The following is a 19,624-nucleotide window of genomic DNA, read 5'->3' as shown; positions in this document are numbered from 1 at the left end:
CTTAACAGACGTCCTTTAAGGTGACAGCGCCGAACCACTGCACCTCTCTATACACCCAAGTCAATTAGAGAAATGTGATTTAAAGTGTGAGAACTTTTACAGCTGTTTACAATGTTCCTCACATCTGCAGAGCCATGTGACGTCTGGGCTGTTCTTCATGTTTATCTCAAAGTGGACAGAAGCCTTCTGTTAAATTGGCTTACTGACAACATGGATACACTAAAGCAGATTTACTGAGTCTAGTTCAGTTGACCATGAGGGCAGCATCAGTTTTCATCACCACGTTTCGTGTTAAGCCTCGTGTTTACCAACACTGATGATGCAGACTGGCACAGAGCTCTTTTTGTCTCTGCAGCAGCTTGTGTGTATCAGGAGTACAGCAGGAAGTTCTCTGCTACGGAGTGTGGTTAGAGGAATAAATAAACACATTATAGTGCACACAAAGGAATGGTGTATAGGAGGAAATGTTCTAAGATATGAAACAATGCCGTCAGCAGAAAGGAAGGCTCAGAGAATGAATTTTAAAGGTTTTATCGACTGGAGTATGACATGAGTTACTCTGAAGTGAACGTGTCGGGGGACCGGGCCTCTATAAAAACATCCATATCACCGCTGGCGTCTTGTGTGAGTTATCAAGCAAGTAACAAATCATCTGAATGTTCTTTCATCTCTTCTCTCCCTATTTTTAAGTCATAAATACAGTAAGAAATAAAAAATAAATAAAAACATAGTAGCTTTACCCCAGAGACTTTTGCATTTTACATGCTGGTTTTCTGAGTCATCTATCAGAGCAATCTTTAAGGATTCAAACATATTTAAACAGTACACACTTGATGAAACATGGTAGAGCTCTCTGCATTAAGCAAACATAAAGTTCACTTTAAATGCTAACGCTGGCGTAAGCTTGTGTCATGTCCACTGCATGAACTACATGGATGCTTTAAGTGGATGCGTTCTGCTGAAATCCTGAAGCATTGATGTCGTATTTTTGGCGCAGGCTAGTTTTTTTTTGGGACAAACTCTGCAGTTTTTAAGACGTCTTTACTTGGAGTCGAGTAATCCACAGAGGTCTCTTCCTCTCCAAAACAAACAGACCTTTAGATTAACACTGGTAAAAATGTTAAAAAGAGCTGTTTCAAGTCAAGAATCTGTGTTTCTTTGGTGATGTTCAGCTGAGGGCTTTGAAGGCTTCAAACAGAGCTGCCGCTACCTTTAGCTCAATTTGTTTCTTTGATAACTTCAAATCCAGATGCGACTCAGATCTTTCATCTGCTTATATGAAATTGTTAAAAACAACTGTGACGTGACATGAAACACAAAGACAAAAATTAATGTTTATATGGAAAAGCAACTTGTGATTCAACTGATAAACTTCTTTGTCGGGTAAAGACCCTCTCAGCTGAGTGATACTTTGACCATGTTGAAAGGAGCAATTCACCCCTGGAAAAAGCCGCTGTCAGTCAAAGCTGGTCTTCTCTGTAATCGATAGAAGCAATAATATTTGAAATTGGCGCCATAGCTGTGGAGAAAGTTGTACAAACAGCTCAGCAAAGCATTCCTACAACACCAACCCCTTCTTTGGAAAGGAACGACCCGGCGAGAGACTCTGGAGTGAAATACTACATTGGACATTGATCGCTGCAGGCAATGGCTCAGAGCGGTACAGAATCCGAAATACAACAAGAATACCCGGATGGATCGTCTAAAAAATCTTCAGCTCTGCAGTCTACATTTCAAACCGAACGAACGAGACATGACATCGGAGGCGGGCGTCCTAGATTGAGGAAGTGTAGTTTAGCAAGCTCCCTGGCCTCCGCCAGATGCTGGTTTTATGTAGTCTGGCGGAGGTTTTCCAGGGCCCATTGAAGCGGATAGCGCCCTCCAAAGGCACAGAGTGAAATTGCATTTTTATTCTACCATAATGCATTAGCTCCCTGTAATAAAATGCTGGAATTGAGGTTGAAAATCAACAAACTGGCCCTTTAAATTGTCCGTTTTGATAGCTAAGGAGTGCAGCTGCACGACACTTTAAATTCTGTTAAATTGTGATGGTCATTTATCACATTTTTTATTTTACATGTTATAGACACTTAATCAATTTATAGAACAAATAATTAATGAAATACTCAATGTAATGTTTCAGTTGGAGCTCTGTGTCTGTGTGGCCAAATATAACAAATGGATAAATGTGATTTTTGTTAGCACAAAAAAAATATAGTAATGAATCAATCCCTCACTTATACAGTGCAAAGGGTTCAAGTAAACAAATGGTAAACAACAACATATACACATATACAAATGGTATATGTATTTCACACATGGACAATCATGTCAGATTAAATGAGAACAAACTGGGTATTTCTCTGCACTGGCAAGCTGAATAGCTGACTATAAGCCCCTCCCCCTCTGTCTATACGTCTATGATGTAAGCAGCCCGTGGGACCTCGGGGACTGGGGCAGCAGTTGCCTCAACAGCCCCTGTTATGTAACTGATTTCCCTCAGACTGAGGCAGAGGCGAGGGAAGGAGAGAGACAGGTTTTTCCTTTCCTGTCTCTCTCCCCCTCCCCCTGCCTCACACACACCCCCAACCCCTCCCCTCCCCTTCCTCCCCTCCCACTCCTGCTCGCTATACATTAAGCCTCAACCTCAGAAAACCAGGACGCTGCCTCGCAGCAATGAGCTATGGGAATGGAGGGGAGGGGGAGGGCGGTGTTAGGAACGGACGTCAAAAGAGGTCACGTCTGGCTGCGGGCAGAGATTATGGCTTTGTATGTTTGTATGTATAAACATATAGTGTATGTGTTTCTTTAAGAGGAGTTATATATGCTATAAATAAATATATATATATATTTTTATGATCTTTGTGGTTGCACACACCTGTCAAACAGATATTGCTTTCATTCTTAGCTTTATTTGCCTTTATATAAGATTTACTGAGTATTGTGTGTCATTTCTTGCTTTGACAAACTCCCCTTCCCTTTAAGAAAACAACTCTGACGGATAACTCATAAATACTAATACATCTGTGAAAGCTTTCTGAAAACTAATAAAAACTGCCCGCTTCCTTACTCATAACTGGGTTACTGGGGGAAACTCTTGTAAACAACAGGAGTGAGAGTGCTTCCTGTGTAATTTTATGGAGGCCCGTCTTCTCCACTCCAGGGAAATATCTTTTTTGGTTCAACATTCATTCCTGTTTTTTTTACACCCAGTTATCGTTATATGAGAGTTTTTCTTCCTATGTCCTCTGCATCAGTTGTAAACACTACCTGCACATTTCACTTCTTCCTGTACAAAAAGACTAATGGTGAGTGACAGCTGATGTGTTCATGATGCACGCTGCAAGGCAGAAGAACCGATGCGATCAGCGTGTTGTGTAGACATTTTATATGAATAACTTATTAATTTGTCTCTCACAAGTCTGACTCCTGCACGCAGTTTTGAGGTCTGTGCTGGTAACCTACTAACCCAGGGCACCCTGTTGTGCAGCTCTGAGCCCAAAATGAGTCAATCACATCTGATCTCATCCTGCTATTAAAATCTTAGAAATTATAACCAACACATTCCTAATCCCTAACATACCTTTAACTCAAATAGACACACACACAATGCAAAGACTACTGGCATTATGTGCAACACACTACACAATGTCATACATGTGCACCACGCCTCTTCCTGCAGGAGCAGCTATAGGCTGAGAACAACATTTCATATTTCATGCTGTCCTGTAACACATGCATGATTTATATAAGTCTCCAGGAGCACTTCAAGCACACTTTGGCACACTTTTTGCACACACAGTCCTACTTGGATATGTCACAGCAAAGGAATGTGGACAGTGGCGGCGCAGTATATCACACATTGGCAGGGCCACATAAAGAAATATAGAGGCTACTGTACATCTAGTACCTTGATCTTGGCTCAAAGCCCCATCTCTGTACTTTCTTAGGTGTCATCTCTCATGGACGGTCCAGACTTTGCAGCCATGTAGGGCAGGGTGTAGGTTAACAGGTTTCTTATTGCGATGATCATATAGCTCCAACCTTAACCGTGAACTCAGCCCTACCTGACCCAAGTGTCTGAGCAGAACGACAGTAAAACAAGCACATGGCAGTCATGCGGATCACTTTCTCAGATGGGACGCAGAGGTACATACAGTACACTGCATGTCTTTGCATTAACCTATGGGTACAGTACAGTAAGCGGGCCGGCGCAGCGCCCGGGTTGACGTGAGGACAGCACTCGCTTTGTACCGCCGCCTCATAAAGGAACCTACACTGTATTTTGCTATTAATTGACACACTCACCAATGCTCGACTTGTGGTAGACAACCGCCTCCTGTGCCGTCAACATAAAGCCCCGTGAACAAGGAACAGCCGGATTAACACGTGAAGAAAAAGCAGAACAGACACGTTGAAATAAAAGCGAGTCCAGCCGGTGAACCGTCTGAAACGGCGTAGCTCTTCTCCCGGTGCTAGCTCCCCTCTCAGTCCGCTATCAGGTGTGAAGAGACGGGAGCTCCGTGTCTGCCAGGGACTGCCAAAGCCATGGCCACGGTCTGCAGGGGAACTCTACAGCGTTTATTTGCTTTCTGTGCTGCTGCTCGGTCCTCCCCCCCGCCTGCCTGTACAGTACGGGTGAATGCGGGTCAGGAGCAGTGAAGCTGCCGCCGGGGAGAATTAATCACTAGGCTCCGCAGCGCCCTCTACCGGCCGGAGAGCAGAACTGCAGCGAGGGTTGCATAATGTCGAGAGCTTGGTGAATTAAAGGGGAATCTCCCACATTTTTCCCCAGCTACATTCAATTGCCAAAAAGTGGTGGACAATGGATTTCACATAGGCAGTGGTGAAAAACTACTTCTCTATACTTTTGCAAAATTTCTGGTGCACTTAAGTAGATTATTCCCATGATAAACTTCTACAAGTTGCAACATTTTACAAAGAAATAGTCCTCAATATTCTAACTCTCATTATAATTATACTTCACTACATTGAAAAGACAGCTAAATAGCAATGTCATATAATTTCAATTTTATTGTAATGTAATTTCAAGTACCAATCTCCTTAATGTCTCATAAAATGTGATTTTATAAATTATTCAAAACCTATAGTAGCTCCACTTACATAATTAATGTTTTTTGTGCAAATTAATATAATACAGCAATGGCTGTAGTTTTATAAGATGACAATACTATGTAAAATAGCCTACGCTTTACTTTAGACAGCTGCAATCAATATTCAATCATAATGATGTGAATTAGGCCCTTAATTGCAGGTCTACTTGGCTTCATGACTTTTAGCTTCAGCTTATTGTTTAGCTCTCCGGCTTATAGCTACCTTATAGTTTGTTCTATTTCTTTATTTCAGAACAAAAACAGAGCTAAAATAAAAGTGAATAAAAGACTTACATTCTCTATGTTGCAAAACAAAACAAAACAAAACAGGACTAACGAATGCTAACGTGCTCCTTCCTTGTTTGACGTGAAAATAAGCTAACAGCTATTATGATATTATTTTAGTTCGCCACATCAACTTGTTGATGACATGTTCAAGTCTCACAAAAAAACTGTAATTGCAGGCTTACATACATTCTGTTGATAATACATTTGTACATTTACTCTAGAAAAACCTTAAATAATATTTAATTAGGGACTCTTTAAGCTATGATATTCCAACTTTTATTTAAATAAAGGATTTCAATGCTTTTTCTCTAAATGTCTACTAAACTAAATGTCAAACCACGAAACCTTAGAAGCACTTAGAGGAAGTAAAGTAGCAACTATAGCAAAAGAGGAAGCAGCAACTTCACTATACACCATTACAAGTGAAAGCTTTGAATTCATAAGCCCACTTGAGTAAAAATGCAATGAGGATCAAAATATCAAAACTCAAAGTGCTCATAAGTAGAAATACAGCAACATTAAATTATACAAGCAGGAATTTACTGTTATAGTTGGTCCAAGTAGAGGTAATTTGACCTATTTTTGCTGTTGATAGTTTAAACTTTAACCAAATATAGTGTTAGCTGATCCTTTTGTTGTTTGACTTTTTCCCACGGGTGTTATATTCCTTCCTTGTATTATAAAAACCTTTGTTATGATTGTGAACTCCTTAAAAAAATCCCTAAAAAAAGAAAGACGTAAAAAAGATAGCCGTAATCGTTATTTTCTCTTTTGTTCCACAATGAAGCCATGTGTTTTTTAGTTTTAAAGGATCCCATTGTCCTTTTAGACAACACTGTTATTCCTGACAGCTTACTAGCATTCTCTCAGTCATATCCGTATTGTCTGTCCAAATGTTAGTGCTTTGTCGAAGAGTGACGAGTGAAGAACCTACAGATACAGCTGTGATTATGAAATTTCCTGTGGAAATACATACACACTGAGGGTTAGCTCTGTCTGTTTACAGACCCCTTTGGGTCTTAACACTATTAAACTATATTTAATTTGATTTAACTTGATTTTTGCACTGAAATGGGCTCCATTGAGGTGAATTTGGTAGTTGAATCTACAGCAATGTACTTTTGTTGTTTGTATGTTAAGCTATAAGATATAGCTTATATATATAATATAGCTACCAGATATATGTGGTAGAGTAAAAAGTCGAATATTTCCCCTTGAGATGTACCATCAATTTGTACTTTTGCTTAGGTACTTTTCACCGCTGAAAATCAATGGTGTTTCATTGTACAGTATGTACACCATTGTCACACCATTGATCCATCTATAAACAAATGAGGCCAGACCAGCTTCTTTTTCCTGTGCATCTGTGCTTTTTATTGCAATAATACATCTGCATTTTGATATATATGTACACGCACACGCACACGTACACACACACATCGTCAATGGTCAGAACAAAACAAGAACTTTGGACGATAAGCACTGAACACACGACATGAGAAAAACCCACAAACTAACCACCAACTGTCTAAACCTGGTTTCACATGCACACACACACACTCACACGTGTACATTCAAAAGCATCACCACACACTCACACACGCTCTTACACATGCAGCAGTGAGTTCTCCACACATGCACACCAGCGGACACAAGTTCTAACGAAGAACCCCCGGGGATAAGTACTAAAGGTCTTTTGAGTCAATGTTAAAAGTGCTGATTTTTTTTTTTTTGAACACTGAGGTTGCCAAAGCGACACTAGCTCGACTGAACTGTACTGTACGCAACACAGACAGACAGGCCAACAATCCAACATATACTTTCACTATTACAGTAACCTAGTTATATCAACATCTCCAGAGACATAAGGAAGAAGAATCATACTTATGTAGTATGAAATAGACTTAAAACTGCTCCTTTAAAGTATCTCATCATATACTGTATTTTGTCTATATATACTATTTACAAAACATGAACAAGTTACATACTGTATCTTTGAAGGGTTAACATGTCAACATGGAACAGCTTCTTTTTTACAGCCACTACACATTCACTAAAAGCCTCTCATAGATTCACGTCTTAAATACTCAAAGGGCTTCGGGGGTTTGTGTCATTTTTGGATGTTTTCTGATTATGCGGTTCAGTTTGTGAGGATACATATCGAACAAATACAAGATATATGCAACAAATACAACAAACACGATAGCTTAAAACATACATGGCTTCCTTTTTTTTGTTATTTTTACGCAAGATGCACAAAACAGCACTTTTTACAATCATCTATTGCAATTTCTTTACAGATAACAGGTGTGTAACATTTCCAAAAGTTTGCTGCGATATGTCGGTACGTGATGATGATGATGATTAGGACGAAGGTGAGACGGTGGTATTGCCTACGGAAGCATGCTTGGATAAAGAGGACTTGTGTGTTCCTTTCATTGACCAGGTTAATAGACGGAGGGATGGATCAGCGGTGGATAGACATGAAGAAGATCTCTTCATCTTCTTCTTGTCCTCGTCTTCCTCTTTTTGTTCCGATGGTGGCCTCTTGATGTCGAGATGCTTGCTTCCTTCCTCTACTCATAGAAGCTGCGATCACTAGAAAACGTAATAGGAGAAAGAGGAAGATAAGATGTTTAAGTTCCCTGTGGGTTGTGTGGTGTTACTCCCCCCTAATAGACTTCCTGTTTAAGAGGGTAACTCTATGAGCAACCCTCAACATGCTCCAGTGTACTCACACAACACCAGCACAACGCTGTGTGGAGTCTTGGTAAAATTAAAAAACGATGAGCAGGATTTTGGCTATAAAACAAGAAGAGAGCCACAACATAAAACCATCACTCATCAACCTTTAGAGACTATACTGCATTCTTTACTCTTTGTACTAAGGGTTGAACAGATTTGTTTTATTACCTTAATAACTACTAGAGGGGTTGCACCAGCTATTTGTAGATTATCCAGTTCACCAAATAATACCCAAATGTCCCATGCTGTGTCCTCATCATTTGGATTGCCATGTCGACAACTTGCAAGTGTTTATGTTACAGAACACAATAGGAAATATGGATGGTTACAGATGCTGGATTTTGAGTTGGTTGTATGAGGGTTAAAGATGCACTGCAATGATAATTCAATGTAACATTCATAAGATATCAGTTGAATTACTTTTAGTGACTGTATGACATGAGAATTCACTTCTTTTGGGCACTACCAGTATTATTAATTAATAGGAAGTTCTAGGAGTTGTAATTACAATTGTAATTCTGACTCTTCTCCGGTGTAACACAGCATTTGCTAGTGAAGACTTTAGTGCAACACAGTCGCACTGAAATACTTTAATTGACGACAACCTCTAAATACTGCCTAACATGGTGATGGTATGTTATGTGTAAAATTTCAATTCTGGTGTAATGGAAACAATGCCAATGCAAGCGTAATGAGAATCCTTTCTGGTGTTAAGGGCCTGTGTCCACTAACGACGTTCATATAGTTCAATGGTTCAAGTTTTGGAACACAGTCGCACTCGCCAATGTCACTTCTCCCTCACCGACCAATCAAAATCGAGATGGGGGGGGGGACTTCCGTTAGCAGCCTGTCAACAACAATGGCAGAGGAGAAAACTAATCCTGGTGGTGATAATCTTTTATCTCGCGGTTTATCTCATGCACCCAGACTTGTTTTTTCGAGGGTACAATTTCCAGGCACTTTCTTTGTAAAATTGTATAAATTTAAAATTGAATAAAAGCAAATAAGAAGCATACGCAGAGCGGAAGTGACAAGTTTTGTAACCTAGCAACAGTAAGCGCTCTGAAATTTAGATTTAGTGGGTGCTGGCAGCACAAAAAATGCCATTAGTGGACACAGGCCCTAAGAATCTCATTGTGGTAAATCTGTTGCTAGTATTTTGAAATGCCATCCAATTAACAGTAATCATCTATGTCACCAGGAAGTCACTGTAATTGTAGTAGAACTACCAAAATGGCGGCCTGGTAGTATATTAGACTTTACTCCCAATCTTTTCTCATTACAGATATTTCACCTTTAGTCTACTCCATTTAGTAAGAACTTTTATAACTGGTGCAACCAAATCCTAAAGTCCTGTGCTGCTCCTGGAGCAAAATGCTGAGCTGTATGTAGCAGTAACACTGTTAGAGTCATTAATGCATACAACAAAACTATAATGTCATTAGTCATCATGTCTTGCTGCTTTTAAATATTGATGAAGGGGCAGTAAAACATGCTTGCTAGTAATGTCATGTTACCAAAATGAATTAGTGGTTAAAAATATTATGAATGATAATGTCAACTGTAGGCAAAGGCTAATACTGTGTAAGATACACTTACATAGTATTCAATGTGAAGATGGGTGAGCAAGGGGCAGGTGAAGAACATTTTAAGCTAGGCTATGTAACGTTTTAAGCTAGGCTATGTAACTTCAAAACATACTTTTAAAAAATCCTTCTTAAAGAAGAAGCAATGAAGCTCTGTTAAATACTTTTAAAAATTTTGCCGAAACAACATTTCTCAGTCTGACATGTGAACATTAGCCAATGGTGGCTATTGTAAGCTAAAGTTAGCTAACTTTACATAGATATTGCTATGTAACTGATATTTCTGTGCTGTTTTGCAAACCTGATTGCTTTTCTCTCTTGTTAGCCAAAGTTACATAGCCTAGCTTACAACTTTGTGAGACATTATATCATTTTAGGTGTCATGTGATAATTAAACACAATTTAAACAGTGATATTAATCTGTTACAACAATTATAATCCTAGACAGTTGAAAAATGAATGTGTTAATGCTAATCTACTCGCTAACAGCTAAACTACAGGGTTTGTACTCCTAAGCTTCAGACACTAATCTTATTGCTTTGCTCTTGACCTTACCAGTGCACAGCAAGAGCAACCAGTGGCTTAAATTCGGATTTGATCGCCTTCATTCAACCTGGTGATTGCAAAATAAAGCCATTAAAGCCAATAGTTGGAGAGAACAGGAGGACAAGAGGATTATTAGCCATTTTCTGCACTGTTGGCCACATCTACTTTGTGTGTGCAATGTGGAGATACAAGATTGGACTCTCCAAAATCAATATGTATTATTGTCTCACATTACTCAGCCGTGTTCAAAGTATCTGTATGAGTTCTGTTAATGGAAATATACTGACAAACATTGCGCTATGGAAAACAAGCTGGTGATATAAGAAAAAATGTATAATTGAGAAAACGGAGATGAGAAAAAAGAAGAGGATTTATGAAATGATTGGTTCAGAGCTTTTTGTACTCACGCCCCCTCGTCTCTGAGCAGAGACAGGAACTTGGTCACTCTGTAGTCCTGGTCCATCTAGAGAGAGCAGAGGGAGAAACACACTTGAGCACAAATAGAAAATAAATATCCAGTGTCCAGTGGAGGAAACTACAAAACTACAAACTTGCTTGAAGGACAATCTGACTTATCACACATCAACCATCCTCTGTGTCAAATCGCAGCTCATGCACAGTGCTCTCTGAGTCTCCTTTACCTGCAGCGACATCTCGATGAGCACCAGGAGCTTCTTGATGCCAATCCAGACCCTCTTCCCTTTGAGCTGTTGCGCGATGCTGGCCCGCTCTTTATCTGAGAAGCTCCCCAGCAGCTACAGAGACAACACAGGCGTTACAAAGGTGGAGACCTTCAGCTATATAAAAGCAAAGGAAAGCAAGGCTGCACGGGAAAACATCCTTTTATTCTATTTCAAGCCATTTACATTTTGAGTGGAGTTCTCTCCTACATTCACTGAGGTGAAGGAGTTGGATCTTTCAAGGTTGCGTGTGTGCGTGAATGTCTGCTCTTGAGAACGGGGGGATGGTAATGTTTAATTCATCTGTGTCCTTGTATGAGTCCCCAACAGCTGCATCTTTACCTTCAAGCAACCAGATGAGTGTTAGGTGTATGTGTGTGTGTGTGTGTTTATACCTCTAAAGCATCAACTAACTGCTCCCCAGTGGAGATGTTGGGGATGTGGATGGTGGTGCTGAAGGCGTCCAACATCTCCATCTCCTGCAGCACGTCCTTCCTGCTGGTGGTGCCGATGATGAGCAGCTTCCGACCCTGCAGGAGGGAAGAATGACTCGTTAATTTCATCACATGGCAAATTCTGTCATGAGTTTTGACAGCTTTAACCACAGGCATGGTGTAAATTCTCTGATTTGGTCATGATTAGGTAACTCTGAGATAAACAGATATACTCTCTAAAATCTTTCACAACAAAGGTCAGATGCTGGCTAAAAGCAAACCAGAGCTGCACTCAATTGAACCTTAATGTATATTAACTTACTTATTTGTATCTGTGTATAGAATTTGTGTATTGTTATATTATGGTATATGTATTAAACTGTATCTTTATGTAAAAGATCAACAAGGGACAAGAGTTGAAACAGTTTCATGCTGTGTACTGGTACCACACCAATTATGTTATTTGTTAATACAGCAAAACAGTTGCAAAAAAATGTGCACAAAAACATTAAGATTATGCAGGATACTTAAAACATAAAATAAAACAATATGGGCTAATATAACAACTGCGTGTAATACAACTGTCATTTTAAAAGGACATTTGGGGAAATGTGCTTATTTGCTTTGTTGCTGCTGAAGCTAGCAGGAGACGAGTACCTTAGCTAAGCAGTAAGACTGGAAACGGGGGGAAACAGGTAGCTTGGTTACTGCACCAGGCTCCTGCTCCTGCTTAATTTTGCGATCTGTCCCCAAAGTGGGTCATGAAATGGGGAAAAAGGGTTTTAGGTACGCTGCTCCTGCTGCTTGGCACCTGCTGCAGGACGATTTGGGTCCAGGGGGAGCTGAGCTCTTTAAAGGCGTTGGAGGAAGATGCATCAGGTTGCTGCTGCTTTGATTAATATTCCGCTATGTGACCCAGAATATGTTGATTTGTGTTTGTAATTGTGACGTGTTGTATGTCTGAAACTTTCTTAAAATGTGCTGTTGCTGTCTTGGCCAGGACACACAGAATTTTTTATCTCAATGAGGCCTTACCTCATTAAATACATTTAAATAAATACAAATAATAACACAAAGTCTACATTCTACATATGAAATACATGGCTAGCTGTTTCTCTATGTTACAATCCTTATGCTAAGCTAATTGGATGCTGCCTTCTTATTAGCTATATAGCCGTAAAAGTTGTATGGTCTTCTTACATCGCTCTCTGCAAGAAGGCAGAAGAATATTACTCATAAAAAGTGCTTTAAAGGATAGCACTGGTTTTACTGGTTGTTTCTCCGTGTCAACAAATCCCAATAAAAAGGTGTTAGTCCACCACTCAATACTTTTTAACATTCTTATCATGTCTGTTGTCTTAAGATGATTTATTCCTCCTGAAGATGTAGCTGCAAAAAAGGCTCACAAATACATAGTGTCAGTTTTAAAAAGTAATTTCCTCAAACAGCAGGGCAATGTTCACACAGGTCAGATATTACAGTGTGTTAGCGGCTAATGGAGCTAATGGAGCCACTAGCCTCAAGCAGAGATGAGGAGCGAGCTACAGAGGCCTCTCTAGCTCCATTCTTTTTAGTTTTGCAATCTCGACTGGCATTACAAACCCCAAAATTTGTTTCATTTTCAAACTTGTAGTCTGTAGTCAGAGTGTGACTTGCATACAGCTCCCTCTGGGGCACAGGACACAGACATGTAAGCCACATAAGGCTATGGAGCACTTGGTTGGATGTTGGTTTGGGTCTTTTCTTGCGACAACCTGTACACAGATGGTGGATGAACTCTGACCTTTGGTGGAGCTTTCTTCAGCAGCACAAGCAGAGCTTGGAGCACCAGGTTGGAGAAACGAGGCCCGATGGGGACGTAGTCCAGCAGACGCTCAATGTCATCCACCACCACGCAGCTGAGCTGTGACTTATACGCATCATCAAAGACCTGAAACAGAGGGAGGAGGGGGTCATGAAAAGAAAGTAAAGACAGGCAGTAATGACAAGGAAGCAGTGATTAAATAGATAAAATAGTTCCATACACCGCAGTTTAAATGCAAAGTTCAGTTTAGACGCTCCGCAGCACTTACCTTTTTGATTGCCTGGCACTTGGAGATCTCTGAGTGTCCAATCATCTTGTCTGGAGAGCAGATCTTGATGAAGGGGAACTGCGAGTCCTCTGCAATCTTAGCCGCCAAGGCCGTCTTTCCACTGTGTGGTGGACCTGCGGGGGTGTGTGAGATACAATCAAGGGTAAGATTCACAGCCTGCTTGTGTTTGTGTGATGCTATTCAGTAGGGTGCTTATTTTCCCTGAATGAGTCAGATAGAAAGAAAATACGCAAATTGACTTCATTTGAATGCATTAGACCTAAAGGAAAATTCATATACAGTATAAGTGGCTTTTGTCCTTTTGTAGATTGACTTGCAATATCTGTTAGGCTGTTAGCTTTCATTTAGCATGTGTTCGTCCTAAATTGCAAGTGTAAATGACCAAAAGATATTGGATTAAATCTAGCGGAAGGTCAGGTAACAATCTGTTTAATGATCTGTTTTATTGGATGAAATGGTGCATTTAGTGTGTATAGTATAATATTTTTGTGTGTGTATCTGACTTCGCACCTTCCAATAACACAGCCACCAGAGGTGTGCGATCACTGTTCTTGGTCTGCTGCACCAGCAACTCTCCATCATCCAGGACATGAGTGACGGGATCGCCCCATTTGATGATACCGTTCATGATGTAGCTGGAGTAGTCTTCTTGGTTCGTACCAAACGCCTGGATAAAATGACAAAGTAGTATTAAAGGATTATATTGCATTTTGCAGTTGAAGCATGGAGTCTAAAAAAGAGAGGTACGTACAGGTTTGATGTCGTTGTTGAGAGATCCCATGAAGTCGTTTCTGGTGACCTGCAGTTTCTCCGCTTTCTCCATGTCCACTTCCACTGTAGATGTAGCCTGGAAAAAAGGAACACATACAACTGCATCAAAACAATATATTCCATTCCATTATATAATCATATGAAGTTTAATTTAGCTTGTGAACATAGTGTCTTATCTATAAATGCTGGATATATACAAACAAGGTATTTACTGTCCCCCTATTTATTTGAGTGTCTGAATTCTGTGTGTGTAAATTTAATCGACAACAAGTGCTCTTGAAATTCAAACAGTGAAGCGAGAAGGCCTCCTTTTTCCTCAATCAGTCCAGTAGGCGCCTGGTTCGACTCCAACTCTTGGCTCTTTGATGCATGTCTTCCCCACTCGCTCTTTTCGGTGTTTCCTGTCAATTTTCAGCTTCCCATCTCATAAGATCCCAAAAGCCAAAAAATAAAAAATCTTTCAAAAATAAAAAAATATAATTAATAATAAAATAAAATAAATGTTTTTTCAGATAATTCCTACATAAAGGGGTGATTTTGGAAACTGCCAAAAAGTCAGGATATCACGTCCTCAGCTGCATGGATTTTGGAAATTCTGCGAGTAATTCTTGCTAGTCCAAAATTGTGATGGAAGTGCAATACTATATTACTAAAGTACTCCTTTATCAGTGCAGTAATTGTCTCTGCTTTCTCAATATCTACATCTGTGTTTAGATAAAAATTCACTGGAAAGTGGATGGATACTTAAATATATTCAGTTCAAAATCAAAGTTGTCATAATGAACTTTATACAAAAAGAACAGAATTAGTTACTGGTGTCATGATTGTGAACAAGTCAATTCTTTTGAATGCTTTCTCCTTTAAAAGAATCTGTCTGTTACACAGCAGCAGTATAGCAAGCCTTAATATGAATCTGAACCTGCTTGAGAGGTTAAGTTCAGGGACTTAATTAGGTGACACCTAGCAGTCAGCTAGCAGCATCCACCTGTCACTCTGAGCAACCACACCCCTAATTAGGCATTACTTTAAGCCTTGTTGTAATAAAAGGGAGTTAGTTATATACAAATTCAACCCCTGTGCTGTAATCATGTTTATTCCTGCTGTATAGTTGGGCATTGGCAATAATATAGGGCCTAACAGGGATTGAGTCGCTTTTGGAGCCAGCCTCATGTGGCCACAAGATGAACTGCATATTTTGACAATGTATTTTGACACTTTACTTCATTTTCAATCCTGGAGATTGCTGCTTGGTTACCACTCTATCACCCCTCATGCTTTGGTTTATAAACAGAATATTCTCCCAGAGTAAGTAAGTTTTGCTTCGGCTACAATACTTGAACATTGGGGTAGCTAAGCTAGAACTACCATTAGCAAGCTAATCAGCAAGCGTGTTTAGTTTCTGTTGACCACCTTTTCTGTGTGAACTGTTTTTGCGATCTTGAATAAACCACACTGACGGGTTGAAAATTATATTCTTTTCTTTCTATTCTATTTTTTCTATACAGTAGATAGTAGGAAGTGATTTTTGTAATCTGTGTTTGTTGGCTTCTCACTACAGTAGCATCCCAACACAAACCTACTACAAGCTTTGTGTATTTAAAAGTGCCAAGTCACCTTGATGTGTCGGTTCATGGCGGTGGACTGAGCAGCCCTGACCAGCCCCTCCAGCTCTGCACCGCTGTAGTTCTTAGTCTCGGCAGCCAGCTCCTTGATGTCCACATCGGGGGCGAGCAGGTTAAAGCCTCGCATCTTGTTGGTGTGGATGGTCAAGATCTGGACACGACCCTTCTCATCAGGCAGACCTGGAGGTTAGACGATAAGGCAGTGAGGGGCGGAGGTATTGGGGTGGAAGAAATTTGCATGTTTTTTCAGCGTATAACGGAGTAAAAAAAGTGAAAATGAATACAAAAGGTTCAGATATAAAGTACAGAAAATTAACTAGACCTAAATGTATGTTAAGCGGTTAACAGTTAAAAAACCAGCAACAAAGTTTTGATTATGTTGAAGTAAAAGGCTACTGTTTAAGTCAAACATGTAATGAATACATCCTTCATTTATATTTTCAGATGTAGTTCCTGATGAAAACAAGAGACATGCACTTAAAAATATTTTAAAGAAGGTAGAAGCCTGGAGTCTGTGAACTTCTTAATAGTGCTAGCTTTGTTAGTGTAAGCATGCTTACAGACATGCTTTAGCTGTTAAAAAGGTTCATACAATGATGTTACAGCTAAAGGCACACATAGATGATGTAAGATATGTGTACTCGCTGGTGTAGATTTATTATAAAAATTGGCCTTAGCTAGGTCGTTTGTTCAAAGAGATTGTGCTTACTGTGTTTAGCTAGTGTCTGTATTTTCAACTACGCTAGCTAGCTACACAGTCACTCCATTGACTCGCTTATATTATACACACATACAGTACATTTGTTGTATTTTTTTATCAGTGCAATGACAATAAAGTATCTATCTATCTATCTATCTATCTATCTATCTATCTATCTATACACAATATACCACAGACCAACCAACCGCTGTTTTGGTCTACTAAGATGTTCACAGAGGCCATATACACACGAGGAAACATCCATCTGAAAATATTAATTGAGGAAGTGAATAGAAGACTTGTATTTTCATGTATTTAATTAACTGATTGGGGTAGAATAAAATATAATTGAAAGCATTTTGCTTTTTATTATCAACTAGTTGGAGGTTAAGAGGTTTTTTATTGACGTGGCTTATAACATTTCACTAGAGTTTGAGTGTATAGGGCTCAATAAATAACCTTGTCTTGTGGATTAAAAGGAATGCCTGGTGCATATCTATAAAATTTACATTCCTTTTTTTAAAACACAGATTAATAGGGGAAAGTAAAACAAAAAAATAGGCAACTTGTGATTATATTAATATTTGTAATATTGCTATATTCAAAAACTACAAGTAAACAAATACTGTACTGTTTATTTTGAAAGGCCTAATGATAAACTACACTCACACACAAGGTGGCATTTTAAAATTTTGAAATCATGGATAGAGATGAGAGGCATTGCAACTTTCACCAGAATGTAAAGTTATTTTACAGGGAGAAAAACAACAAGAGGGCGCTGAACATGAAATGAAAGAGAGATATATAATACTCACTAATTTCCATCTTGACCTCAAACCTGCCAGGCCTCATCAGGGCGTCATCGATCAGGTCGGGCCTGTTGGTCATACCTGCAGACAGAAAGAGAGCAAAAGACACTGAGGAAAGGTAGAATTATGTTACTTAAGCTATCGGATGCTCACAAAAGAAGAATGTAAAAATTCTTCATGTTTATATTTTGATATTTTGTTATTTTGTATTATTAGGTTTGCATCTTCCTACCTAAATTTAAGACTGGTGACAAATTAAAGAAAAACACCTAAAATGACTGATTAAGGTACCAACAACCCTAAGAACAGCTATAGAGCTTCTTGTTAAGACTACGTTCAGATTCTCTTACCATATATATGTGGAACACTATTGGACGGATAGTATTCAATCCCTGTCCCCTCATTGGTGGATTTAATGGTGTGGGTGGATAATTATGTCCTAAACAGCATTACAATGATCACAGAAAATTTTACTGCAAGGTTTTTAGTCTTGGGCCAATTGCGCGAAAGTGATTTGCGATCCATGTAAACAGATTGCAAATGGTGGCAGAATCGCCTTTAATAAATGATTGCTGCATGCTTTCAGAGTCCTATAGGGTTCTGGGTTAACTGTGAGATATGTGTAAAAAGGCCCCCTGCTTTACAGTCAGTATAATGTATCATAAAGCTGGTGAGGAGGGTGAATCTGATGCTACTGACCGATAACCAGGATGTTGTTGAGCTGCTCCACGCCATCGATCTTCGACAGCAGCTGGTTGACCACAGTGTCGTGCACGCCGGTGCTGCTGGCGCCCGTGCCTCTCTGTTTGCAGATGGCGTCCAGTTCATCAAAGATGATGATATGAAGGCCGCTGTTGGCTCCCAGCTGGAAACAGGTGAGTTTAAAAAAGTCAAAATTCATTTTATTTTGTCCTAAATGGAACTGGATGAAAAGTAGAGCATCTCTCACCCTCTTCTGCTCGTCCTCCGCCTCAGCGAACAGCTTGCGGATGTTGGCCTCAGACTCTCCCACGTACTTGTTAAGGATCTCGGGGCCGTTGACGACCTTTGGCTCGCGGGCGTTAAGCATCTTGCCGATCTGCCTGGCCATCAGTGTTTTACCACAGCCTGGCGGCCCAAACAGCATGATGCCCTTCACGTGCTTACACCCTAGAACAAAGAAAACAGGGAGGGATGAAAGAGTCCGAAGGGAAGAGACAGAGAGGGACAAAACAGTCCAATGGTGAAGGGGAAGAGGGCAGAAAGAGGGGGATAGGTGTATGCATGTTTTGTAATAATATGGTATACTTTGCTTAAAGCCAGAGGGACAAGAAGCAACATTATATTACTGCAGATTAGGGAATACACAGAGAACGTCATTACATGCAAGGTAAGTCAAGCGAAACCAAATGTTTGATCGTAATGATCACAATTACTGCCATTTTTTGGATGGGAAAACAATTTATTTAGAGTAAAAACACAAAAGCAACTGCATTATGTGTCTGTTTTAGAAGGACAGAGAAATTTAAAACCTCAGAGATGCAGAGAAAAGCAAAGACAGGAGGACAAATATGGAGCTAGATCCTGGCCAAAGATTTGTTAATTTAACAAGGAAAATTGTATATAAAAAGGAACTTCTTCAGTCTCGTTGCCTTCAGGTAACATAGGTAATTAGCCCGGATCTCGCTCCATAAATGAACTGTCTTATAATAAGCAAATACTATTATATTGGAAGGTAGAGGAGGACTAGACACTTACATTTAGCAAATAAACCAGGGCAGTCAGGTCTGGTAATAATATGAGAAGCGACGGAGTTTCTCACCCATCTGCTCCACGATGTCTGGTGGGAATACTCGGGAAGCAAAGGCTCTGCGGAAAATGTCGGAGAATTCCCTGTCCAGACCTCCGATTCCCATCTTCTCAAAGTTCCACTCTGGGTTGATGATAGTCTGTCGTGCCTCCTTGGTTTTTGCCTTTCCTGTTCGAACACATAACAGAACTCGTTGGCCAACAATTGACTAATATATATTTATTTAAGCAAGTGACTGTGTGCAGATATTTGGAAAAAAACAAACATATAATACAAGTCAATTCTGCGGAGTTTAATAATGACTTAAAAGCCATAAAATATAAGTGAAGTTTGGTTTGTAACTCTTTTTTGGCCATCAGCAGACAAGGGAGTGGTGTCTTATGCTGAATACTGTAATGTGTTCTTACTGCCACCCTGTGGAGGAAATAGGTAAAGGACTCTGGCATG

At 39.8% G+C, this 19,624-nt stretch overlaps 1 protein-coding gene and 1 long non-coding RNA gene across 3 annotated transcripts in view; both read right to left on the bottom strand.

Moving 5' to 3' along the window:
• Positions 1-4,379, bottom strand: part of LOC138602494 (uncharacterized) — a 74,556-nt gene extending 70,177 nt beyond the window's left edge. Inside the window, exon 1 of the long non-coding RNA XR_011309209.1 lies at positions 4,309-4,379. This is a non-coding gene — a long non-coding RNA (uncharacterized lncRNA). The remainder of the gene's footprint in view (positions 1-4,308) is intronic.
• Positions 4,380-6,749: 2,370 nt separating this feature from the next.
• nsfa (N-ethylmaleimide-sensitive factor a) overlaps positions 6,750-19,624 on the bottom strand; it is a 45,986-nt gene continuing 33,111 nt past the window's right edge. For both annotated transcript variants that reach the window (XM_069674325.1, XM_069674324.1), the window contains 13 exons: positions 19,190-19,345; positions 18,338-18,537; positions 18,088-18,253; positions 17,395-17,469; positions 15,872-16,059; positions 14,238-14,333; positions 13,997-14,153; positions 13,466-13,599; positions 13,177-13,323; positions 11,355-11,489; positions 10,921-11,034; positions 10,687-10,742; positions 6,750-8,000 (listed from right to left, as the gene is read on the bottom strand). In XM_069674325.1, coding sequence (XP_069530426.1) covers positions 7,979-8,000; positions 10,687-10,742; positions 10,921-11,034; positions 11,355-11,489; positions 13,177-13,323; positions 13,466-13,599; positions 13,997-14,153; positions 14,238-14,333; positions 15,872-16,059; positions 17,395-17,469; positions 18,088-18,253; positions 18,338-18,537; positions 19,190-19,345 — 1,646 coding nt within the window. In that variant the 3' untranslated portion in view covers positions 6,750-7,978. The remainder of the gene's footprint in view (positions 8,001-10,686; positions 10,743-10,920; positions 11,035-11,354; positions 11,490-13,176; positions 13,324-13,465; positions 13,600-13,996; positions 14,154-14,237; positions 14,334-15,871; positions 16,060-17,394; positions 17,470-18,087; positions 18,254-18,337; positions 18,538-19,189; positions 19,346-19,624) is intronic.

This window comes from Semicossyphus pulcher, unplaced genomic scaffold, assembly GCF_022749685.1.
Source record: "Semicossyphus pulcher isolate SPU_LCO1_2020_fin unplaced genomic scaffold, fSemPul1.0.p SCAF_23, whole genome shotgun sequence".
NCBI lineage: Eukaryota > Metazoa > Chordata > Actinopteri > Labriformes > Labridae > Semicossyphus > Semicossyphus pulcher.
The sequence above is the reverse complement of the archived record's forward strand: the minus strand, read 5'-3'. Positions and strand labels throughout refer to the sequence as shown.